The sequence below is a fragment of the Bombina bombina genome, chromosome 2 (assembly GCF_027579735.1).
Source record: "Bombina bombina isolate aBomBom1 chromosome 2, aBomBom1.pri, whole genome shotgun sequence".
In the NCBI taxonomy this organism is placed as follows: domain Eukaryota; kingdom Metazoa; phylum Chordata; class Amphibia; order Anura; family Bombinatoridae; genus Bombina; species Bombina bombina.
The window spans coordinates 977,398,054-977,420,463 of NC_069500.1; the positions used below are offsets into that span (position 1 = coordinate 977,398,054).

At 40.3% G+C, this 22,410-nt stretch overlaps 1 protein-coding gene across 1 annotated transcript in view; it reads right to left on the bottom strand.

Moving 5' to 3' along the window:
* The window catches only part of LOC128649935 (sodium/hydrogen exchanger 9B2), a 346,495-nt gene that overhangs the window by 135,650 nt on the left and 188,435 nt on the right, over positions 1-22,410 (bottom strand). The window contains exon 7 of the mRNA XM_053703502.1: positions 3,359-3,534. Within this exon, the coding sequence (XP_053559477.1) occupies positions 3,359-3,534 (176 nt within the window). The remainder of the gene's footprint in view (positions 1-3,358; positions 3,535-22,410) is intronic.

Sequence of the window (22,410 nt, forward strand, 5' to 3'; positions counted from 1 at the left end):
AAACCCTTTTCTAAACCTTCTTGTAGAAAAGACAATATCCTAGCGATCCTAACCTTACTCCAGGAGTAACCTTTGGATTCGCACCAGTATAGGTATTTCCGCCATATTTTATGGTAAATCCTTCTGGTAACAGGCTTCCTAGCCTGAATCAGGGTATCAATAACCGACTCAGAAAAACCACGTTTTGATAAAATCAAGCGTTCAATTTCCAAGCAGTCAGCTTCAGAGAAGTTAGATTTTGATGTTTGAATGGACCCTGTATCAGAAGGTCCTGTCTTAGAGGTAGAGACCAAGGCGGACAGGATGACATGTCCACTAGATCTGCATACCAAGTCCTGCGTGGCCAAGCAGGTGCTATTAGAATTACTGATGCTCTCTCCTGTTTGATTTTGGCAATCAATCGAGGAAGCAGCGGGAAGGGTGGAAACACATAAGCCATCCTGAAGTTCCAAGGTGCTGTCAAAGCATCTATCAGAACTGCTCCCGGATCCCTGGATCTGGACCCGTAGCGAGGAAGTTTGGCGTTCTGGCGAGACGCCATGAGATCTATCTCTGGTTTGCCCCAACGTCGAAGTATTTGGGCAAAGACCTCCGGATGAAGTTCCCACTCCCCCGGATGAAGAGTCTGGCGACTCAAGAAATCCGCCTCCCAGTTCTCCACTCCCGGGATGTGGATTGCTGACAGGTGGCAAGAGTGAGACTCTGCCCAGCGAATTATCTTTGATACTTCCACCATTGCTAGGGAGCTTCTTGTCCCTCCCTGATGGTTGATGTAAGCTACAGTCGTGATGTTGTCCGACTGAAACCTGATGAACCCCCGAGTTGTTAATTGGGGCCAAGCTAGAAGGGCATTGAGAACTGCCCTCAATTCCAGAATGTTTATTGGAAGGAGACTCTCCTCCTGATTCCACAGTCCCTGAGCCTTCAGAGAATTCCAGAAAGCGCCCCAACCTAGTAGGCTGGCGTCTGTTGTTACAATTGTCCAGTCTGGCCTGCTGAATGGCATCCCCCTGGACAGGTGTGGCCGATGAAGCCACCATAGAAGAGAATTTCTGGTCTCTTGATTCAGATTCAGAGTAGGGGACAAATCTGAGTAATCCCCATTCCACTGACTTAGCATGCATAATTGCAGAGGTCTGAGGTGTAGGCGTGCAAAAGGTACTATGTCCATTGCCGCTACCATTAAGCCGATCACCTCCATGCATTGAGCTACTGACGGGTGTTGAATGGAATGAAGGACACGGCATGCATTTTGAAGCTTTGTTAACCTGTCCTCTGTCAGGTAAATCTTCATTTCTACAGAATCTATAAGAGTCCCCAAGAATGGAACTCTTGTGAGAGGAAAAAGAGAACTCTTCTTTTCGTTCACTTTCCATCCATGCGACCTTAGAAATGCCAGAACTAACTCTGTATGAGACTTGGCAGTTTGAAAGCTTGAAGCTTGTATTAGAATGTCGTCTAGGTATGGAGCTACCGAAATCCCTCGCGGTCTTAGTACCGCCAGAAGGGCACCCAGAACCTTTGTGAAGATTCTTGGAGCCGTAGCCAATCCGAATGGAAGAGCTACAAACTGGTAGTGCCTGTCTAAGAAGGCAAACCTTAGATACCGGTGATGATCTTTGTGGATCGGTATGTGAAGGTAAGCATCCTTCAAATCCACTGTGGTCATGTACTGACCCTCTTGGATCATGGGTAAGATTGTCCGAATAGTTTCCATTTTGAACGATGGAACTCTTAGGAATTTGTTTAGAGTCTTTAAATCTAAGATTGGCCTGAAAGTTCCCTCTTTTTTGGGAACCACAAACAGGTTTGAGTAGAACCCTTGTCCTTGTTCCGACCACGGAACCGGATGGATCACTCCCATTGTTAACAGATCTTGTACGCAGCGTAGAAACGCTTCTTTCTTTATCTGGTTTGTTGACAACCTTGACAGATGAAATCTCCCTCTTGGGGGAGATAATTTGAAGTCTAGAAGGTATCCCTGAGATATGATCTCTAGTGCCCAGGGATCCTGAACATCTCTTGCCCAGGCCTGGGCGAAGAGAGAGAGTCTGCCCCCTACTAGATCCGGTCCCGGATCGGGGGCTCTCGGTTCATGCTGTCTTTGGGGCAGCAGCAGGTTTCCTGGCCTGCTTGCTTTTGTTCCAGGACTGGTTAGGCTTCCAGCCTTGCCTGTAACGAGCAACAGCTCCTTCCTGTTTTGGTGCAGTGGAGGTTGATGCTGCTCCTGTTTTGAAATTCCGAAAGGGACGAAAATTAGACTGTCTAGCCTTAGCTTTGGCCTTGTCTTGAGGTAGGGCGTGGCCCTTACCTCCCGTAATGTCAGCGATAATTTCTTTCAAACCGGGCCCGAATAAGGACTGCCCCTTGAAAGGTATATTAAGTAATTTGGACTTAGAAGTAACATCAGCTGACCAGGATTTTAGCCACAGTGCCCTGCGTGCCTGTATGGCGAATCCTGAGTTCTTAGCCGTAAGTTTGGTTAAATGTACTACGGCCTTCTTCCTCTGAGTCAGACATGTTTAACACACTAGCAAAAAAACTTACAACTTGGTTATAATCTTTTTTAGCAAAAAAACGCACTGTGCCTCAAAGAGGTACTAACGATTAAATGACAGTTGAAAAAATGAACTGAAAAACAGTTATAGCATCAAACTTTAAAACAACACAACTTTTATCATTTTAACGGTATGGCAGGCTTTTCTCATCAATTCCATTCAGAAAATAAAAACTGCCACATACCTCAATGCAGATTCATCTGCCCGCTGTCCCCTGATCTGAAGCCTTTACCTCCCTCAGATGGTCGTGAACAGCAATATGATCTTAACGACTCCGGTTAAAATCATAGTAAAAAATCTCTGTCAGATTCTTCCTCAAACTCTGCCAGAGAAGTAATAACACGCTCCGGTGCTATTTTAAAATAACAAACTTTTGATTGAAGTCATAAAAACTAAGTATAATCACCATAGTCCTCTCACACATCCTATCTAGTCGTTGGGTGCAAGAGAATGACTGGGACTGACGTAGAGGGGAGGAGCTATATGCAGCTCTGCTGGGTGAATCCTCTTGCATTTCCTGTTGGGGAGGAGTTATATCCCAGAAGTAATGATGACCCGTGGACTGATCACACATAACAGAAGAAATATCTTTCTTTTTTACATAGAGATGTTCAGGAGATATTTTCTAGTCAGCTTTTTACAGCTATGCTGCATCACTTTCAAGTGTTTAAACATTTGGGTATTATGGCCCTTTAATTAAAACACCCAGGGACTAGCTTTCTAACTGGTAGTTGTCTGTCAAAAACATACTTAAGAGTCAGTATGAAGAAATTATATTTACAGTTCAAGTAAACACTAACCTGATGAGAATGCCATGCCCAAACATGTATTGAAGCCTGTTATAGCCAAGATGTCATCAAAGCTACCAGCAGCCATTAGCAAGGTTGGAATACCTTTATCTACCCCATATCCATCTTTCTGCAAAATTAGCATAGATGGAACCACGACAGCTGGGGATACAGCACCTAAAACAAAACTTTAAAAAAAAACCAGACATAAAATGTACATTATTTTCAGAATATTAAACAATTTATTTAAAAAGAACGAAAGATGTCCTGGCCACCAACAAAAGAAGAATAGTTAAAATAACAAATTATGCTTACCAGACTATTTCCTTTCCTTCTGTATGAGGAGAGTCCATGGCTTCATTCCTTACTTGTGGGAAATACTGAACCTAGCCACCAGGAGGAGGCAAAGACACCCCCAGTCAAAGGCTTAAATACCTCCCCCACTTCCCTCATCCCCCAGTCATTCTGCCGAGGGAACAAGGAACAGTAGGAGAAATAACAGGGTATAAATGGTAAGGAAATTATCTGGTAAGCATAATTTATGTTTTTCTTGTTAATATGAGGAGAGTCCACGGCTTCATTCCTTACTTGTGGGAACATATACCCAAGCTCTAGAGGACACTGAATGAAAAAGGGAGAGTAAAAAGAGAGGCGGACCCTATTATGAGGGCGCCACAGCCTGCAAAACTTTTCTCCCAAAAGATGCTTCAGCCGAAGCAAAAATTTCAAACTTGTAAAATTTAGAAAAGGTATGCAAGGAGGACCAGGTAGCCGCCCTACAAATCTGCTCCATAGAGGCCTCATTCTTGAAGGCCCAAGAGGAAGCCATAACTCTAGTTGAATGAGCCTTAATCCTCTGAGGAGGCTTATGTCCCGCTGTCTTATAAGCTAAGCGAATAACGCTCCTCAACCAAAAGGACAAGGAAGTAGACAAGGCTTTCTGCCCCTTACACTTCCCAGGATAGACAAAAAACAAAGAAGTCTGTCTAAACTCCTTCGTAGCTTGAAGATAGAACTTCAAGGCCCAAACCATATCCAAGTTATGAAGTAACCGTTCCTTCGAAGAAGAAGGATTAGGACACAATAAAGGAACCACAATCTCTGATTGATGTTACGATCTGAAACAACCTTAGGAAGAAAAACCTAACCCAGTACGAAGAACAACCTTATCAGCATGGAATACTAGGTAAGGGGGATCACATTGCAAGGCAGTCATCTCAGATACTATGCGCTCCAAGGCAAAAGCCAATAGAAAAAGAACCTTCCAAGACAGTAATTTAATATCAACTATATGCATAGGCTCAAACTGAGCCATCTGCAAAACCTTAAGAACCAGATTTAAACTCCAAGGAGGAACGCTAGATCTAAACACAGGCCTGAACAAAGGACTGGACATCTGGAAGCTAGTGTTAATTTCATCGACTAAAACTAGACTAAAATGAGTATGAAACTAAAGAAATTCTGATGACTAAAATACGACTAAAATTAAAATGGCATTTTAATCAAAAGACTGACTAAAACTAAATCAAAATTACATTTAAGTCAAAAGACTATGACTAAAACTAAATAAAAATGTGCTGACAAAAACATTTTATGCAAGGTGTTATAATCAATTCATATTGAATTACTGCTCTTTTGTCAAATTTACAAAACTTAATTGTACAGGTATACCCCGCTCATACAGCGGGTTAGGGACCGGAGCCCCGCTGTAAAGTGAAAACCGCCTTAAAGTGAAACAAAGCAGTTTTAGCTTTCTTTTCACTTGCCAGTGTGTTTAAAAACTTGAAAACATGTTTGAACTAACAAATATTAGGAGTGCAATAGTGCTGCATTTAGTTTAACACTAGCACAGCAAGTATTCAATAAATACTGTACCTGTAAAATAGTGACAATTACTGTAGTAACATTTGCCAGAGTATAGTACTGAGACACAGATTGCACTGTAATGATGTAAACAGAGTGAACTGCGCATAACAAAATGGTGCTGGTCACTTTTCTCGCAATCTCACGATAATTACAGCACTGTTTCAAAATCTTTGGAGGTTGAACTTCAGCTCCACAAAGCGCTGTATTAGCGAAACGCTGTAAAGTGAAGCGATGTAAAGTGAGGTATACCTGTATTAAATTTTAAGATAAATAAAGACATGTTATATACCACAACAGTTAAATCTGTATTGCATGTTCATAACTTAATATCATAAATAAAAACAGGTTAAAGAAACACTCAACCCAAAATTTTTCTTTCATGATTCAGATAGAGCATGCAATTTTAAGCAACTTTCTAATTTACTCCTATTATCAATTTTTCTTCGTTCTCTTGCTATCTTTATTTGAAACAGAAGGCATCTAAGCTTTTTTTTTAGGTTCAGATCTCTGGACAGCACTTTTTTATTAGTGGATGAAATTATCCCCCAATCAGCAAGAACCCAGGTTGTTCACCAAAAATGGGCCGGCATCTAAACTTACATTCTTGCATTTCAAATAAAGATACCAAGAGAATGAAGACAATTTGATAATAGGAGTAAATTAGAAATTCAATGCTCTATCTGAATCACAAAAGAAAAAAAATTGGGTTCAGTGTCCCTTTAATAAACCTTTACTCCAGGAGTATATAATGAGTTTGGAAGTTCTAAAACAGTAATAATATCGTTGACGAATTTTTTTTTTAATCTGAACAATCAATTGGTTCTTCCTATAGAAATAAGCATAACCCATGAGTATGGGTTTAAGTTATGCTGTGCCTGCTGCAGAAACTTTTTTTTGATGAACAAAAGGACCTTGTGGAGGCAGGTGAGGCAGTGCCTCCCCTGGCCAAATGGTGCATTACAGCCTTATTTCTAAAAATAATAATAAAAAAAATATATATATATATTTTTTTTTTATCTGAAAGGTGACCCAGCCTACCCCCCCCCCCCACCTCTCCACCAAATGCATTATTTTATTGCCATTTTTGTTTATAAAAAAACCCACGTAGTATTAAGTAATACATTCATATTGCGCAAGAAAGGAGAGGCCAGCTATCCTTTCATTGCGCAATATGAATGTAACTGTGTATTGTTGTATATGGGCCGCTAGAGACTGCCACCCAGTGGGGAATAATAGCTATGCAGCAGTCTCTTTTGCAGCCCATATACTGCTCCCACCGGAGGCTTGACTTTTCAAGCCTCGGAAGCCCTCAGCCCTGCCTGTCCGCCCCTCAGCCAATCAGACATGAGTATGTCTGAGTCTCTGGGCTGAGTTGTCGGGCGGGAAATTAGGCAGCGTCTGCGTCAGGACAGGAGGTCAGGTGTTTTGTCACGTGCGGCCATCATCGTCAGAAGAATAGAACAGAAGAGTCAAGAGTCGAGAGAAGATCAGAAGAAGGAAGGTTACTAATGGTTAGTCCATCATCCATGTCCAGTTGTCCACGCACTGCTCAGACTGACTCAGTGACTGTCAGAGTGTCTAACTGAGACTAGAGAGTAGAGACTGTATAATTTATCGACTGATAGTTGATGACCAACCGGACCGGTGTGACTGTCAGCTGAGCTGAGCTCAGCCTGAGACTCTGAGTCCCGAGTGCGGTTACGGTATGTGGCTGTGGCATGTGTGCAACAAAGTTCAAACATGGTCATAGTTACTTAGGTCACACATGGTCATAGTTTTAGGTGAATTTGTTCACTTCACTGACACAATACTGAGACTACAGAGCAGAGTGCAGAGTGCACTGCAGAGTCAGACGGTGTGTGATGATCATGATGTGATCTGAATAACTTGAAAGGTTCAGGTTGACACAGTAAGTGTGTCGCGAGTCGCGACGTGACTGAGTGACTTTTGCCAGGCCAGCCGCCACCCATCTTATATTTAAGGCTTAAGGTTAAGCGTTAAGCTTAGTTTCCAGTCCACTCCACTCCTGTTGCCACTCAAGTCCAGCTAAGTCTATTCTAAGCAAGTATTATTATGTAATATCCAATCCTATAGCAATAGCAGTGTGGGGGGCTTCAGAAGCTTTAGAGCAGAGGGTTTGGTGTAACAGCTGCAGGTACTATCTTCCGTAGCTGCATTGGTAAGGAACTCCCACATCTGTGTCTCTCATTCTAAACTTCCCTCCCCCCGTGTCTTTCCAGCAGTCAGTGAGAGGCTGAGAGCAGTCACTGCTACTAGGAATAGGAAGGGGAGTGTGTGGACTCAGGGCTGCAGCTTTTAATGTGAGGGTGTCTTGTAGCACTAGCAGGTGACTTACTCTTCATCTTATCTGCACTTATGCACTAATAATAAGGCTGTTGTATGTTTTTAAAATTGTCACGTATTGTATTTATTTTCTTTCATAAAAAATATTTTTTTTGTCTCTGAGGACCTCTAGTGGTAATTTGTAGCATTGCAGCTGTAACAGCAAATCTAATTACATTTGTCATGGTTAGTGATACTGACTACTCTCAACATTTATAAAAAATAAATTAACATAAATTGTAACCTATGTATTTTGTTTTTATATCAACCTGGTGTCAATTTCAAAACATATTGGAGGAGAAGAGAGGGGAAAAAAGTAAAAAAAAAAAAAGACTGGCCATATTGTTAATGCTGTTTATTAACTAGTGTCACTGTTAAAAAAAATATAATTTATGCTTACCTGATAAATTCATTTCTCTTGTAGTGTAGTCAGTCCACGGGTCATCCATTACTTATGGGATTATATCTCCTCCCTAACAGGAAGTGCAAGAGGATCACCCAAGCAGAGCTGCTATATAGCTCCTCCCCTCTATGTCATATCCAGTCATTCGACCGAAACCATACGAGAAAGGAGAAACTATAGGGTGCAGTGGTGACTGTAGTTTAATTAAAATTTAGACCTGCCGTAAAAAACAGGGCGGGCCGTGGACTGACTACACTACAGGAGAAATGAATTTATCAGGTAAGCATAAATTATATTTTCTCCTGTTAAGTGTAGTCAGTCCACGGGTCATCCATTACTTATGGGATACCAGTACCAAAGCTAAAAGTACATGGATGACGGGAGGGACAGGCAGGATCTTTACATGGAAGGAACCACTGCCTGTAGAACCTTTCTCCCAAAAACAGCCTCCGAAGAAGCAAAAGTGTCAAATTTGTAAAATTTTGAAAAAGTGTGAAGTGAAGACCAAGTTGCAGCCTTGCAAATCTGTTCAACAGAGGCCTCATTCTTAAAGGCCCAAGTGGAAGCCACAGCTCTAGTAGAATGAGCTGTAATCCTTTCAGGAGGCTGCTGTCCAGCAGTCTCATAGGCTAAACGTATTATGCTACGAAGCCAAAAAGAGAGAGGTAGCCGAAGCTTTTTGACCTCTCCTCTGTCCAGAATAAACGACAAACAGGGAAGAAGTTTGACGAAAATCTTTAGTTGCCTGCAAATAAAATTTCAGGGCACGGACGACGTCCAGATTGTGCAAAAGTCGTTCCTTCTTTGAAGAAGGGTTAGGGCACAATGATGGAACAACAATCTCTTGATTGATATTCTTGTTAGTGACTACATTAGGTAAGAACCCAGGTTTAGTACGCAGAACTACCTTGTCTGAATGAAAAATCAGATAAGGAGAATCACAATGTAAGGCCGATAACTCAGAGACTCTTCGAGCCGAGGAAATAGCCATTAAAAACAGAACTTTCCAAGATAACAGCTTGATATCGATGGAATGAAGGGGTTCAAACGGAACACCTTGCAGAACGTTAAGAACTAAGTTTAAGCTCCACGGCGGAGCAACAGTCTTAAACACAGGCTTAATTCTAGTCAAAGCCTGACAAAAAGCCTGAACGTCTGGAACTTCTGCCAGACGTTTGTGTAAAAGGATAGACAGAGCTGAAATCTGTCCCTTTAACGAACTAGCAGATAAACCCTTTTCTAAACCTTCTTGTAGAAAAGACAATATCCTAGGAATCCTAACCTTACTCCATGAGTAACTCTTGGATTCGCACCAATGTAAGTATTTACGCCATATTTTATGGTAAATTTTCCTGGTAACAGGTTTCCTAGCCTGTATTAAGGTATCAATCACTGACTCCGAGAATCCACGCTTTGATAGAATCAAGCGTTCAATCTCCATGCAGTCAGCCTCAGAGAAATTAGATTTGGATGTTTGAAAGGACCCTGAATCAGAAGGTCCTGTCTCAGAGGCAGAGACCAAGGTGGACAGGACGACATGTCCACTAGATCTGCATACCAGGTCCTGCGTGGCCACGCAGGCGCTATTAGAATCACCGATGCTCTCTCCTGTTTGATCCTGGCAATCAATCGAGGAAGCATCGGGAAAGGTGGAAACACATAAGCCATGTTGAAGACCCAAGGTGCTGTCAGAGCATCTATCAGTACCGCTCCCGGGTCCCTGGACCTGGATCCGTAACAAGGAAGCTTGGCGTTCTGGCGAGACGCCATGAGATCCAGATCTGGTTTGCCCCAAAGATGAAGCAGTTGGGCAAACACCTCCGGATGCAGTTCCCACTCCCCCGGATGAAAGGTCTGGCGACTTAGAAAATCCGCCTCCCAGTTCTCCACGCCTGGGATGTGGATCGCTGACAGGTGGCAAGAGTGAGACTCTGCCCAGCGAATTATCTTTGAGACTTCCATCATCGCTAGGGAACTCCTTGTTCCTCCTTGATGGTTGATGTAAGCCACAGTCGTGATGTTGTCCGACTGAAACCTGATGAACCTCAGAGTTGCTAACTGAGGCCAAGCCAGAAGAGCATTGAAAATTGCTCTTAATTCCAGAATGTTTATTGGAAGGAGTCTCTCCTCCTGAGTCCATGATCCCTGAGCCTTCAGGGAATTCCAGACTGCGCCCCAACCTAGAAGGCTGGCGTCCGTTGTTACAATCGTCCAATCTGGCCTGCGGAAGGGCATCCCCTTGGACAGATGTGGCCGAGAAAGCCACCATAGAAGAGAATCTCTGGTCTCTTGATCCAGATTTAGCAGAGGGGACAAATCTGAGTAATCCCCATTCCACTGACTTAGCATGCACAATTGCAGCAGTCTGAGATGCAGGCGCGCAAATGGTACTATGTCCATTGCCGCTACCATTAAGCCGATTACCTCCATGCACTGAGCCACTGACGGGTGTTGAATGGAATGAAGGACACGGCAAGCATTTAGAAGTTTTGATAACCTGTCCTCCGTCAGGTAAATTTTCATTTCTACAGAATCTATAAGAGTCCCTAGAAAGGGAACTCTTGTGAGTGGCAATAGAGAACTCTTTTCTACATTCACCTTCCACCCATGCGACCTTAGAAATGCCAGAACTAACTCTGTATGAGACTTGGCAGTTTGGAAACTTGACGCTTGTATCAGAATGTCGTCTAGGTACGGAGCTACCGCTATGCCTCGCGGTCTTAGTACCGCCAGAAGAGAGCCCAGAACCTTTGTAAAGATTCTTGGAGCCGTAGCTAACCCGAAGGGAAGAGCTACAAACTGGTAATGCCTGTTTAGGAAGGCAAATCTTAGATACCGGTAATGATCCTTGTGAATTGGTATGTGAAGGTAGGCATCCTTTAAATCCACTGTGGTCATGTACTGACCCTCTTGGATCGTGGGTAAGATGGTTCGAATAGTTTCCATTTTGAACGATGGAACTCTTAGGAATTTGTTTAGGATCTTTAAGTCCAAGATTGGTCTGAAGGTTCCCTCTTTTTTGGGAACCACAAACAGATTTGAATAGAATCCTTGCCCGTGTTCCGACCGCGGAACTGGGTGGATCACTCCCATTAGTAAGAGGTCTTGTACACAGCGTAGAAACGCCTCTTTCTTTATCTGGTTTGCTGATAACCTTGAAAGATGAAATCTCCCTTGTGGAGGAGAAGCTTTGAAGTCCAGAAGATATCCCTGAGATATGATCTCCAACGCCCAGGGATCCTGGACATCTCTTGCCCAAGCCTGGGCGAAGAGAGAGAGTCTGCCCCCCACTAGATCCGTTTCCGGATCAGGGGCCCTCACTTCATGCTGTCTTAGGGGCAGCAGCAGGTTTTCTGGCCTGCTTGCCCTTGTTCCAGGACTGGTTAGGTTTCCAGCCCTGTCTGTAGCGAGCAACAGTTCCTTCCTGTCTTGGAGCGGAGGAAGTTGATGCTGCTCCTGCCTTGAAGTTACGAAAGGCACGAAAATTAGACTGTTTAGCCTTTGGTTTGGCCCTGTCTTGAGGCAGGGCATGGCCCTTACCTCCAGTAATGTCAGCGATAATTTCTTTCAAGCCGGGCCCGAATAATGTCTGCACTTTGAAAGGAATATTAAGCAATTCCGATTTAGAAGTCACGTCAGCTGACCAGGATTTAAGCCACAGCGCTCTACGCGCTTGAATGGCGAATCCGGAGTTCTTAGCCGTAAGTTTGGTTAAGTGTACTACGGCATCAGAAATAAATGAATTAGCTAGCTTAAGGGCTTTAAGCTTGTTCATAATCTCATCCAATGGAGCTGTGCTAAGGGTCTCATCCAGAGACTCAAACCAGAATGCCGCCGCAGCAGTGACAGGCGCGATGCATGCAAGGGGTTGTAATATAAAACCTTGCTGAACAAACATTTTCTTAAGGTAACCCTCTAACTTTTTATCCATTGGATCTGAAAAAGCACAGCTATCCTCCACCGGGATAGTGGTGCGCTTAGCCAGAGTAGAAACTGCTCCTTCCACCTTAGGAACCGTCTGCCATAGGTCCCGTGTGGTGGCGTCTATTGGAAACATTTTTCTAAATATAGGAGGGGGTGAAAAGGGCACACCGGGTCTATCCCACTCCTTGTTAACAATTTCTGTAAGCCTTTTAGGTATAGGAAAAACGTCAGTACACGTCGGTACCGCAAAATATTTATCCAGCCTACTCACTTTCTCTGGAATTGCAACCGTGTTACAATCATTCAGAGCCGCTAATACCTCCCCTAGTAATATACGGAGGTTCTCAAGCTTAAATTTAAAATTTGAAATGTCTGAATCCAGTTTACTTGGATCAGATCCGTCACCCATAGAATGAAGCTCTCCGTCCTCATGTTCTGCAAATTGTGACGCAGTATCAGACATGGCTCTATTATTATCAGCGCACTCTGTTCTTACCCCAGAGTGATCCCGTTTACCTCTTAATTCTGGCAATTTAGATAGTACTTCAGTCATAACATTAGCCATGTCTTGCAAAGTGATTTGTATGGGCCGCCCTGATGTACTCGGCGCCACAATATCACGCACCTCCTGAGCGGGAGGCGAAGGTACTGACACGTGAGGAGAGTTAGTCGGCATAACTTCCCCCTCGTTGTCTGGTGATATCTTTTTAACATGTAAAGTTTGACTTTTATTCAAAGTAACATCTATACATTGAGTGCACAAATTTCTATTGGGCTCCACATTGGCCTTTAAACATAATGAACAAACAGATTCATTTGTGTCAGACATGTTTAAACAGACTAGCAATAACTCTAGCAAGCTTGGAAAAAAACTTTTAAATAAATTTACAAGCTATATAAAAAACGCTACTGCGCCTTTAAGAAAACATAAAAATGTAACACAGTTGAATTAACATTGAACCAAATATGTTAAAACAACCAAATTTTAACAGAAAATGTATAAAGTTAGCAGAGGATTGCACCCACCAGCAAAAGGATGATTAACCCCTTAATACCCAAAATGGATAACAGTTGAAATAATAAACGTTTTTATCACAGTCAAACACACTGTCACAGGTCTGCTGTGACTGATTACCTCCCTCAAAACTAGTTTTGGAGACCCCTGGGCTCTGTAGAGACGTCCTGGATCATGGAGGAAGAAATAGGAAGACTGTGACTAAATTTTTACTGCGCAATAAAGCGCTAAAATAGGCCCCTCCCACTCATACTACAACAGTGGGGAAGCTCAGTAAACTGTTTTTATGCATAAAAAAAAAACAAAAAAAAACGACAGCCATGTGGTAAAAATCATGCCCATAAAGTTTTATCACCAAGTACCTCAGAAAAAACGATTAACATGCCAGTAAACATTTTTAAAATTGAAAATTATGAAGTGTTATTAATAAGCCTGCTGCTAGTCGCTTTCACTGCAGTGCAGGCTCAAATATTACTTTAATATTGACAGTATTTTTTTAGTGAAATTCCATTCCCCAGAAATACCTCAGAGTATACATACATACATATCAGCCTGATACCAGTCGCTACTACTGCATTTAAGGCTGCACTTACATTACATCGGTATTAGCAGTATTTTCTCAGTCAATTCCATTCCTTAGAAAATAATTTACTGCACATACCTCCTTGCAGGTGGGCCCTGCATGCTATCCCCTGTTCTGAAGTTACCTCACTCCTCAGAATGGCCGAGAACAGCAAGTGGATCTTAGTTACGACCGCTAAGATCATAGACAAACTCAGGTAGATTCTTCTTCTAATGCTGCCTGAGAACAAACAACACACTCCGGTGCCGTTTAAAATAACAAACTTTTGATTGAAGAATAAAAACTAAGTTTAACACACCACAGTCCTCTCACACGTCCTATCTTTAGTTAGGTGCAAGAGAATGACTGGATATGACGTAGAGGGGAGGAGCTATATAGCAGCTCTGCTTGGGTGATCCTCTTGCACTTCCTGTTAGGGAGGAGATATAATCCCATAAGTAATGGATGACCCGTGGACTGACTACACTTAACAGGAGAAATATATCTAATTCTAACTGCACCATCTGCCCCATTATACCTCTTCTGTCAAGATTTTATCTTAAAATTCTACACTACACAATGTTTTTATTATTATTATTTATGCAAATGATCATTTGCATATAATTTTGTACAAATCTATACTGCTTCTTAGATAGCTTGCTGTCAGCTGGGAAACAGTACAGATTTGTACAATATAATATGCAAGTTATCATTTGCATAAATAATAATAATAAAAAAAAAATCAAACAAGTGTAGAATTTTTAGATAAAATCTTGACTGAAGAGGTGATCTTATGCAATCTAAGTGCTGCAGATGTGACAGTATGTATTTCTCATAATTTAAATTCAAACTTATCTCAAGTTAATAGGATAACCACCCTTTTATTATCCAAAATAATATATTGTATTCCTATGTAATTGCAATGTCAGAATTTAACTGAGCGTTTGTCTCATGTATTGTGTGTGTACTTTATTCTCCAGGCAATCAACACAATACAGATGTGCTGGTGCATAAGTGCAGTGTTTCTCAACCGCATTCCTCAAGTACCCCCAACATGCAAGGTTTTCATTATAGCTGAACCAGTGCACAGGTGAAATAATCAGCTGATCATTAACACCATGGTTACTAACTTGCTCTCACCCATCAGCTGATTATTTCACCTGAGCACTGGTTCAGCTATAATGAAAACCTGCCCTGTTGGGGGTACTTGAGACCCGCGGTTGAGAAACAATGCTTAAGTTTAATTTAAGCTACTTCTTTTGGGCTCATATAGTTTCTTCGGTGTATCATTGACAGCGCCTCACTAGCCTCTGACCTCACTGCACGTCACTGACCAGCAGATCCCTGAGAGGCTGACAAGACTACTTAAAACTCCAGTCCCATTCCGAAGGGTAGATACCCTTCATAAGGAACTACTCTGTATCTTCTGACACTTCTCTGCCAACCTCCTGTGACGAAAGGCAAAGAATGACTGGGGGAGGTATTTAAGCCTTTGGCTGGGGTGTCTTTACCTCCTCCTGGTGGCCAGGTTCAGTATTTCCCACAAGTAAGGAATGAAGCCATGGACTCTCCTCATATTAAGAAAGAAAGTTTTTTTTTATTCAGATACTAATGTTAACATATTTTAATAATCTTGCAACCAGTATTTTAATGTAGGTTAAGGCATTAACCTTTCATAAATGTAAATACAGTAGATAAAATTTAGAAACTAAATCTGTAAAAAAAAAAAAAAATCAAACTGGTATTTAAAGGATAATGTTAAAGGAAGTCAGTTTAAAGTAAACCATAAACTTTATCCTGATGTCTTTATATGTCTTTTTTAAAAAGTTACAATACAAACGTCCTACATACATAAACAAACGTAAAATAAATATAATATATATATATATATATACATACACACACACACACACACAATGGGTATTGGAAATAATCACCCCCCTTGAAAATAATCACATCTTGTTGCTTTGCAGCCTGAAATAAAGACAGACACAGTTTTTGTTTATCTAGTTGTAATTACTCAGTGCAACTTCTAACATCCAAGTGAAAGATATAACACCAGCATCTCAAAATTAAAGAATTCAAAAACAGAATCACTGAATTGCAAAAAGGATCACCCCCTTGTGTCAGTATTTTGTTAAACCACCCTTTGCTTTAATTACAGCCTTTTTTTTTTTTTTAATTTATTTTAAATCCAGTACAGTGTACAATCACATGAATCAAACCTTTTATGCCACGCAGGGCAAGGTAAAGCATATTATAAAGCAAGAACATAACAAAACATGTGTGCTTTCTCACCATTGATTAATCATCTCAACTAAGGCAATCTTTGTGCACTGGACTGGGGTTTTTTTTCCTGTTTTTATTACATCAAAAATAACAAGAAAGAAGAATAATAGCAGGGCTGAACCAACCCCACAACCGAACAAAGAAGAAGAAAAAAATAAAAAAAAATAAAAAAAAAAAAAGGGGGAAAAGGGAATCCTCTCACTGCGCCCCATTTATCATGACCATAATTGAAATAAAATTTCTGATCTATTGGATATCCATGAATGTGGAAAGAGATTTAATATAACCATTTCAGCAAAACTTACTGAGGATGTAAAGGGCGTTAAAATTTGCTTCTGTATAGGCCTAGGGTAGGAGTTAATAATGGGATACCACCCGAATAGGAACTTTTTAATTCTAGCTTCAGAGGCCTCCTGCAGATGATATGATTCAAAAATAATTTGATCTTGGATAGCGTACAAGATCTCAGATAGTGCGGGCCCTTTTTTTGCTCTCCATTTTTTGAGAATACTCTGTCTGACAGCTAATATTAAAGTGTTTAAAGAGCGAGTCCAATGCCTGTCAAGAGTGCTCGATGACTCAACCAGTAGGATAATATCCCGAAACGTGAGGGAAACAGTCACACCATGTATATTATTAAACCAATACAAGACTTTCAGCCAAAGCTGATTTATCTTAGGACAAGTCCAGAACATATGTAATAAGTCCGCTTCCTTATATGCACACCTAGAGCACTGAGCTGATCTAGATGGATAGAATCGTGCCAGTATAACTGGATGAAGATAAAAGTTATTTATTAATTTCATGTGCGATTCTTTCCAAGTTGAGGGGACTTTGCAGTCTTCTAGAGATTCAAAACTTTGTATAATTCTCTCGGGCTCTATGTCTCTGATTGACCTACTTCAGTGATCACTGATCTTGCTAAGGAGGCCTTGCGATTGTTTGGAAAGCATAATATCATAAATTAGTGAAATCGAGGTGGCACCAGCCACCACCTTCTGTATTAAGACTCTGATGTCGGACCATGCATCCGAAAGGGGGAACCTCCAAACCTGAGACCCAATAAAATGACGTATCTGAAAGAACGCAAAAAGATCTGATCTAGGTAATTGATAAAGGGAAAACAAAGTTTCCCCTTCTAATACTACCTGATCTATGCCAATTAGTTGAAGGATATTATTTAACCCTTTTTCAGCCCATTTTTCAAAGGTTCTCTGGCGTAAGCCAGGGGGAAAAAGTGGATTACCCCTAATTGGGAGAAATTCTGAAATTGAAGAATCTATTTCCAAGGATTTACAAAACTTATGCCACGCCAGAACTATATTTTTAATAGTGATTAATGAGGAAACATTAAAAGGTAATTGACAAGGTTTACAGTGTAAAATCGCAGATAATGCGAAAGGGTAAATCAGCAAGGATTCCTGTACCGAAGAGGAGAATGTATCTGTTTTTGCCAGCCAGTCAATAGCAATTTTTACCATCGCTGCAATATTATAAAGATTAATATCAGGTAGTGATAGGCCGCCGGCCCGTGATTTCTGCATTAGCCTGGCTAAAGCAATGCGTGCTTTTTTATTTTGCCAGATAAATTTAGAAATAGATCCATATAGACTACTACGATCCCTATTTGTTATAAAAAGGGGCAAGTTTTGTATCGGATAAAGAAGACGTGGAAATATGATGGTTTTAATCAAGTTTACTCTCGCAGTGAGAGATATCGGAAAAGAAGTCCATAGTTTCAGATCTTGTTTGATTTTTTGAAATAATGAAAAATAATTATCTGTGTACCAGTGTTTCGGATTTTTATGCAGCATTAGACCCAAATATTTAATAGAGTCTACCACTTTAAACGGGTTACCGGGATAACTTGTAGCTACATTCCCAATATACATTAATTCACTTTTTTCTGTATTTACTTTATATCCTGAAAATGCGCTAAACTCCTCTAGTATCTGTCTCAAGATTGGGATAGATTGTTGGGTATTTTCTAAGAACACAAGAATATCATCAGCATATAGTAATGTAATTAGGCGTAGAGAACCCACTGAAATCCCTGCTAAACTATTTCTTAATCTTATCGCTAATGGTTCTAATGCTACATTAAACAGCAAGGGAGACAATGGACATCCCTGCCTTGTACCTCGCTGTAGGGTTATTTTGGGCGAGATCATTCCGTTTACCAATAAAAATGAGATTGGCTTCGCATAGATTTTATAGACAAATTGCAGAAAGTTGCCCTGTATCCCAAATTGTCTGAGTGAATTAAAAAGGTGATCCCATACAATGGAATCGAATGCTTTAACAGCGTCCAAAGTGAGAACTGCCATGTCTTTGCAGATATCTGAACTGGGTTTTTGCTCTCCATTCCATGCATAATCTATCAGCGTAGTTAACTTACGGATGTTCTTAGAGGCATTCCGCCTAACCATGAAACCAGTCTGATCTAAGTGGATAAGATTCTGTATAGCAAGAGAAAATCTATTGGCTAGAATTGAGGCTAAGATCTTATAGTCACAATTTAGAACTGATATGAAACATAGAAACATAGATATTGACGGCAGATAAGAGCCATAGGCCCAGCAAGTCTGCCCGACCTTACCTAACAGTATAAACTTATCTAGTTCGTAGGATAGCCCTATGCTTGTCTCATGCATTTTTAAAGTCCCCCACAGTGTTTGTTGCTACTACCTCTTGAGGAAGTTTATTCCATAAATCAATCACTCTTTCTGTAAAGAAGTGCTTCCTCAAATTACTTCTGAATCTACTACTCTTTAGCTTGAGCTCATGACCCCTTGTTCTTGAATTTTCCATTTTATGTAAAATACCCACAGCCTCAGTTTTACTAAACCCTTTAATGTACTTGAAAGTACATTATGGGCCTATATGATCCTGGATCCTCTGGATCCCTTCCCTTTTTCAATATCAGTGTGACGTTAGCCATTGAAAAATAAGATGATATAGGAATATCTAGGGTATAATATTCATTAAAGAGTTTCTCTAACACTGGTACCAGATCATCTTTAAGACATTTATAGTATTCCGCCGGTAATCCATCTGGGCCAGGAGCTTTATTAAATTTCAGATTATCAATGGCCTTACTAATTTCTAAACTAGTTATGTTATCATTTAACATTGTTAATTCTTCCAGCTGCATCCTGGGTACCTCAATTTTAGACCAGAATGTTTCCTGCACATCCGGATTAATTTTGACTGATGAATATAGATCTTGATAATAAGAAGAAAAAACCCGACAAATATCTGTCGTCTCTATATATCTGGTCTTGTTCTCTTTGATGACTGGTATAAGATTTTTTCTCTTCCTGATTTTGGTAAGTTTTGCCAAATATTTGGCTGAGGAACCATGCAGCCCCTTGTAATGCCTATTTATTCTTATCTCCTCAGCTTGAGCTTGTTCTTTAAGAAAGAGATCTCTTTCCTTTCTGATAAGAAAATAGTTATCCCAATTGTTTTGTGATGGGGTATTCTGCACTAAGATAAAGGCCTTCTTTACTCTCTCGGCCAAAGTAACCTCCCGTAATTTAATATTTTTCTTACGTATATTTAGGTAGGCTATAATGTCGCCTCTTAAGACCGTTTTAGAGGCCTCCCAAAAAGTTTCAACTTTATTTTCAAATTCCCTGTTATTGGAACCATATTCAAGCCATTTTGATTGTAGCCAAAACCGAAACCTAGGGTCAGAATATAAGTATCGAGGGAAACAAAATATCGGTTTCTGCCTCCTGTCTTCTTTGCATAATAAGAATATTAACGCAATAATTGCATGGTCCGAAATCAGGACTTCACCTATCGTTGCCTTAGATTGCCATACCGACAAAGACTCAGAGATCAGGAATAAGTCAATCCTGGAGAATGTCCTATGACTTTTAGATTCACAAGTGAAAGACGCGGTGTCAGGGTTTTGGATTCTCCAAATATCTGTTAATTTCAATTTATAACAAAGTCTCTGAAAATGTTTAGCGCTTTGTCTATTACTAACTATGTTTTTGCGTGAGAACCTATCTATTGAGGGATCCAGCGTCATGTTGAAATCACCGCATAGAATTAAATTACTTCCAGAATACGGGAACAATTTATTTTGGATATTATCCCAGAAACCAAGTGAAAATTTATTGGGAGCATAAATACAACAAATTGTGAATTTTATATTTTTAATCATTATATGCAATAAAATATATCTGGCCTCATTATCAATCTCAGTTTTTAGAATTTTGTAATCTAATTGTTTGTGTAATAATATTACGATTCCACATTTTTTATTAGTACCATTAGTGGAGATTACTTCTCCAACCCATTTTATCTTGAGTTTGACTGCCTCTGACTCCTTAAGATGTGTTTCTTGAAGACAAACCAAATCGGGCTGCCTCTGGGCTAATGTTCTAAGAATCAATTTACGTTTCATTGGTGAACTAATACCCCCCACGTTCCAGGAGAACATCCTAATTTCCATTGTCATTTCTTAAATCTAAGGGGAATCGGAGGCACGTGAGAGGGGGGAACCACGGAAGGGAAACAGAGGGGGGAAGGAGAGGGGGAAGAGAGAAAAGAGAAAAAAAAAAAAACATAGATCCATTGACATCTTAATAGCACTTTTAAGATTTTGAGTAACACATTTCGATATTCCATTATTATTCTGTTTCCTTTAAAAATTCAGCTACCTCCGCTGTTTCACTAAAGACCTGTCTCTTGCCATTTACATTAATTATAATTCTAGCCGGATAGCTCAGCCAGGCATTAATGCCTCTATTTATAAGCTGCGTGCAGTACGGAGCCATAACTTTCCTCCTGGCTGAGGTCTCACTGGAAAAATCTTGGAATAACATAATTCTGTTACTCCCAAAAAGTATAGGTTCTTTTTTCTTTTTATAGTGACTAAGGATCTCAGTCTTATCCTGGAATCTCAGGAATTTGAGGATTACCATCCTGGGTCTGGTGGTCTCTTTAGAAGTGGGCTTCCTGGGTCCCACTCTATGGACTCTCTCAATTGTCAATGGTATCATTTGTGTGGGAATACCCAGAGCCTGTGGCAGCGTGGTTGATACAAATATCATAAGATCCTCAAACTCCGGAGACTCCGGCAGACCAATAATTCTGATGTTATTGCGCCTGGAGCGATCTTCAAGATCCTCCAGGCGCAATTGCATACTTTTCATTTTTGCCTCATGTCCTTGTATGACCATGTGTTGTGAGTTTGCTTGATCCTCTAATGTGGATATCCTATCTTCGGCTTCAGAAAGTCTCACTGCAAATTGTTTTACTTCTAACGATAGTGTCCCTATGTCAGATGAAATGACACTTAATTCTGCTTTTATTGCATCAAATTGCGGTGTGAATAGCACCATTAGCTGATTTGTAAGGGCCTGTGTATCAATTGTTAGGGGTGTAATTTCCGATACACTTTCTGTGCTGTTGTCTACCAGCTTGGCCTTTTTATCTTTTGATTTGGCTGGCATTTTGGGGGAATTAACTTTAGTCTGTGTAACAAATTTTTCCATTTATGTTGTGAGAAAAAAAGTGAGAGCAAGAAAAGTGTGATAGAAAAAAAAAAAAAAAGGGAAAAGGTAGTGTGTGGTAGGGGGAAGAAAAAAAAAAAAAAAGGTGAAAGAACAAACAAGGTGTCAGTAGTGGCCCTGCTAAGGGTGTGGTGTGAGTGTAGAGTGAAAAATCTTGAAATTAGAGGATTTATATAATAAAACAGTGATTAAAAATAAGTGTAAAGTGAGTGTTTTGTAGTGAATTCAGGGAAAAATAACTAGTACTACCACTTAGCTTGACTAGTTCCCTAGGGAAAATTTATCTAGTTCACACTGCCACTGGCGCCAAGCCTAGTAGCTATAGTATGACGGTATCTCCAACTTAAGTGCTTATAGCTTATAACTATACCTATACAGTGAATGTGCAATACATATAATAGCAATTTTAGTGAAACCTTACACAGTGTAGGAGTTTATCTGTCTCCCCTATTAACTACAGTTAAACCATTTAAGCCAGGCAGTTCCTGAGATTTTTTATAAAACCTGCATTAGGCCGAATATGTTAACATTTCTGAACTAAAGCGTCTAAATAGCGTTTTAACTGAACTGAACTAAAGCGTTTAAATAACGTTTTATCAGGTAAACTTTTCAACCCACATTACATACATAGTCTGGTTTATATACAATAATACAAGGGAAAAAGAGACTGAATACGCAGTGAATATACTAACAATTTAGTGCATCCTTGCATAGAGTATATGGTATGTCTGACTCCCTTACTTTAATTACAGAGCAATCACTTAGGCCAAACACTTCCTATAACTTTCATTGGGCCAGTATTAGGCCAGATACTTGAATATTTCTGGGTTGGACAACCTATATAACATTTTATCAAGAATATGTTCCAACTCACATTAAATACATTATCAGACATCTGAATAGTGACACCCAGTAAAGAAGAGAATGTTATATCTTATCACTATAGATTATACCCTTGTTTAAATTAACATTATCTCTCCAAGAGACGTTTTATTATCACAAAGTCACTATTACAGTTCCTTTTTCTTCTCTTCTGTTTCAATTAACGACCAACTGGCCAGACATGGCGATGATATATCAACACTGGTAATTTTATGGCTTGAACAGTTTGCTTTGTTAAATGTTCTCACT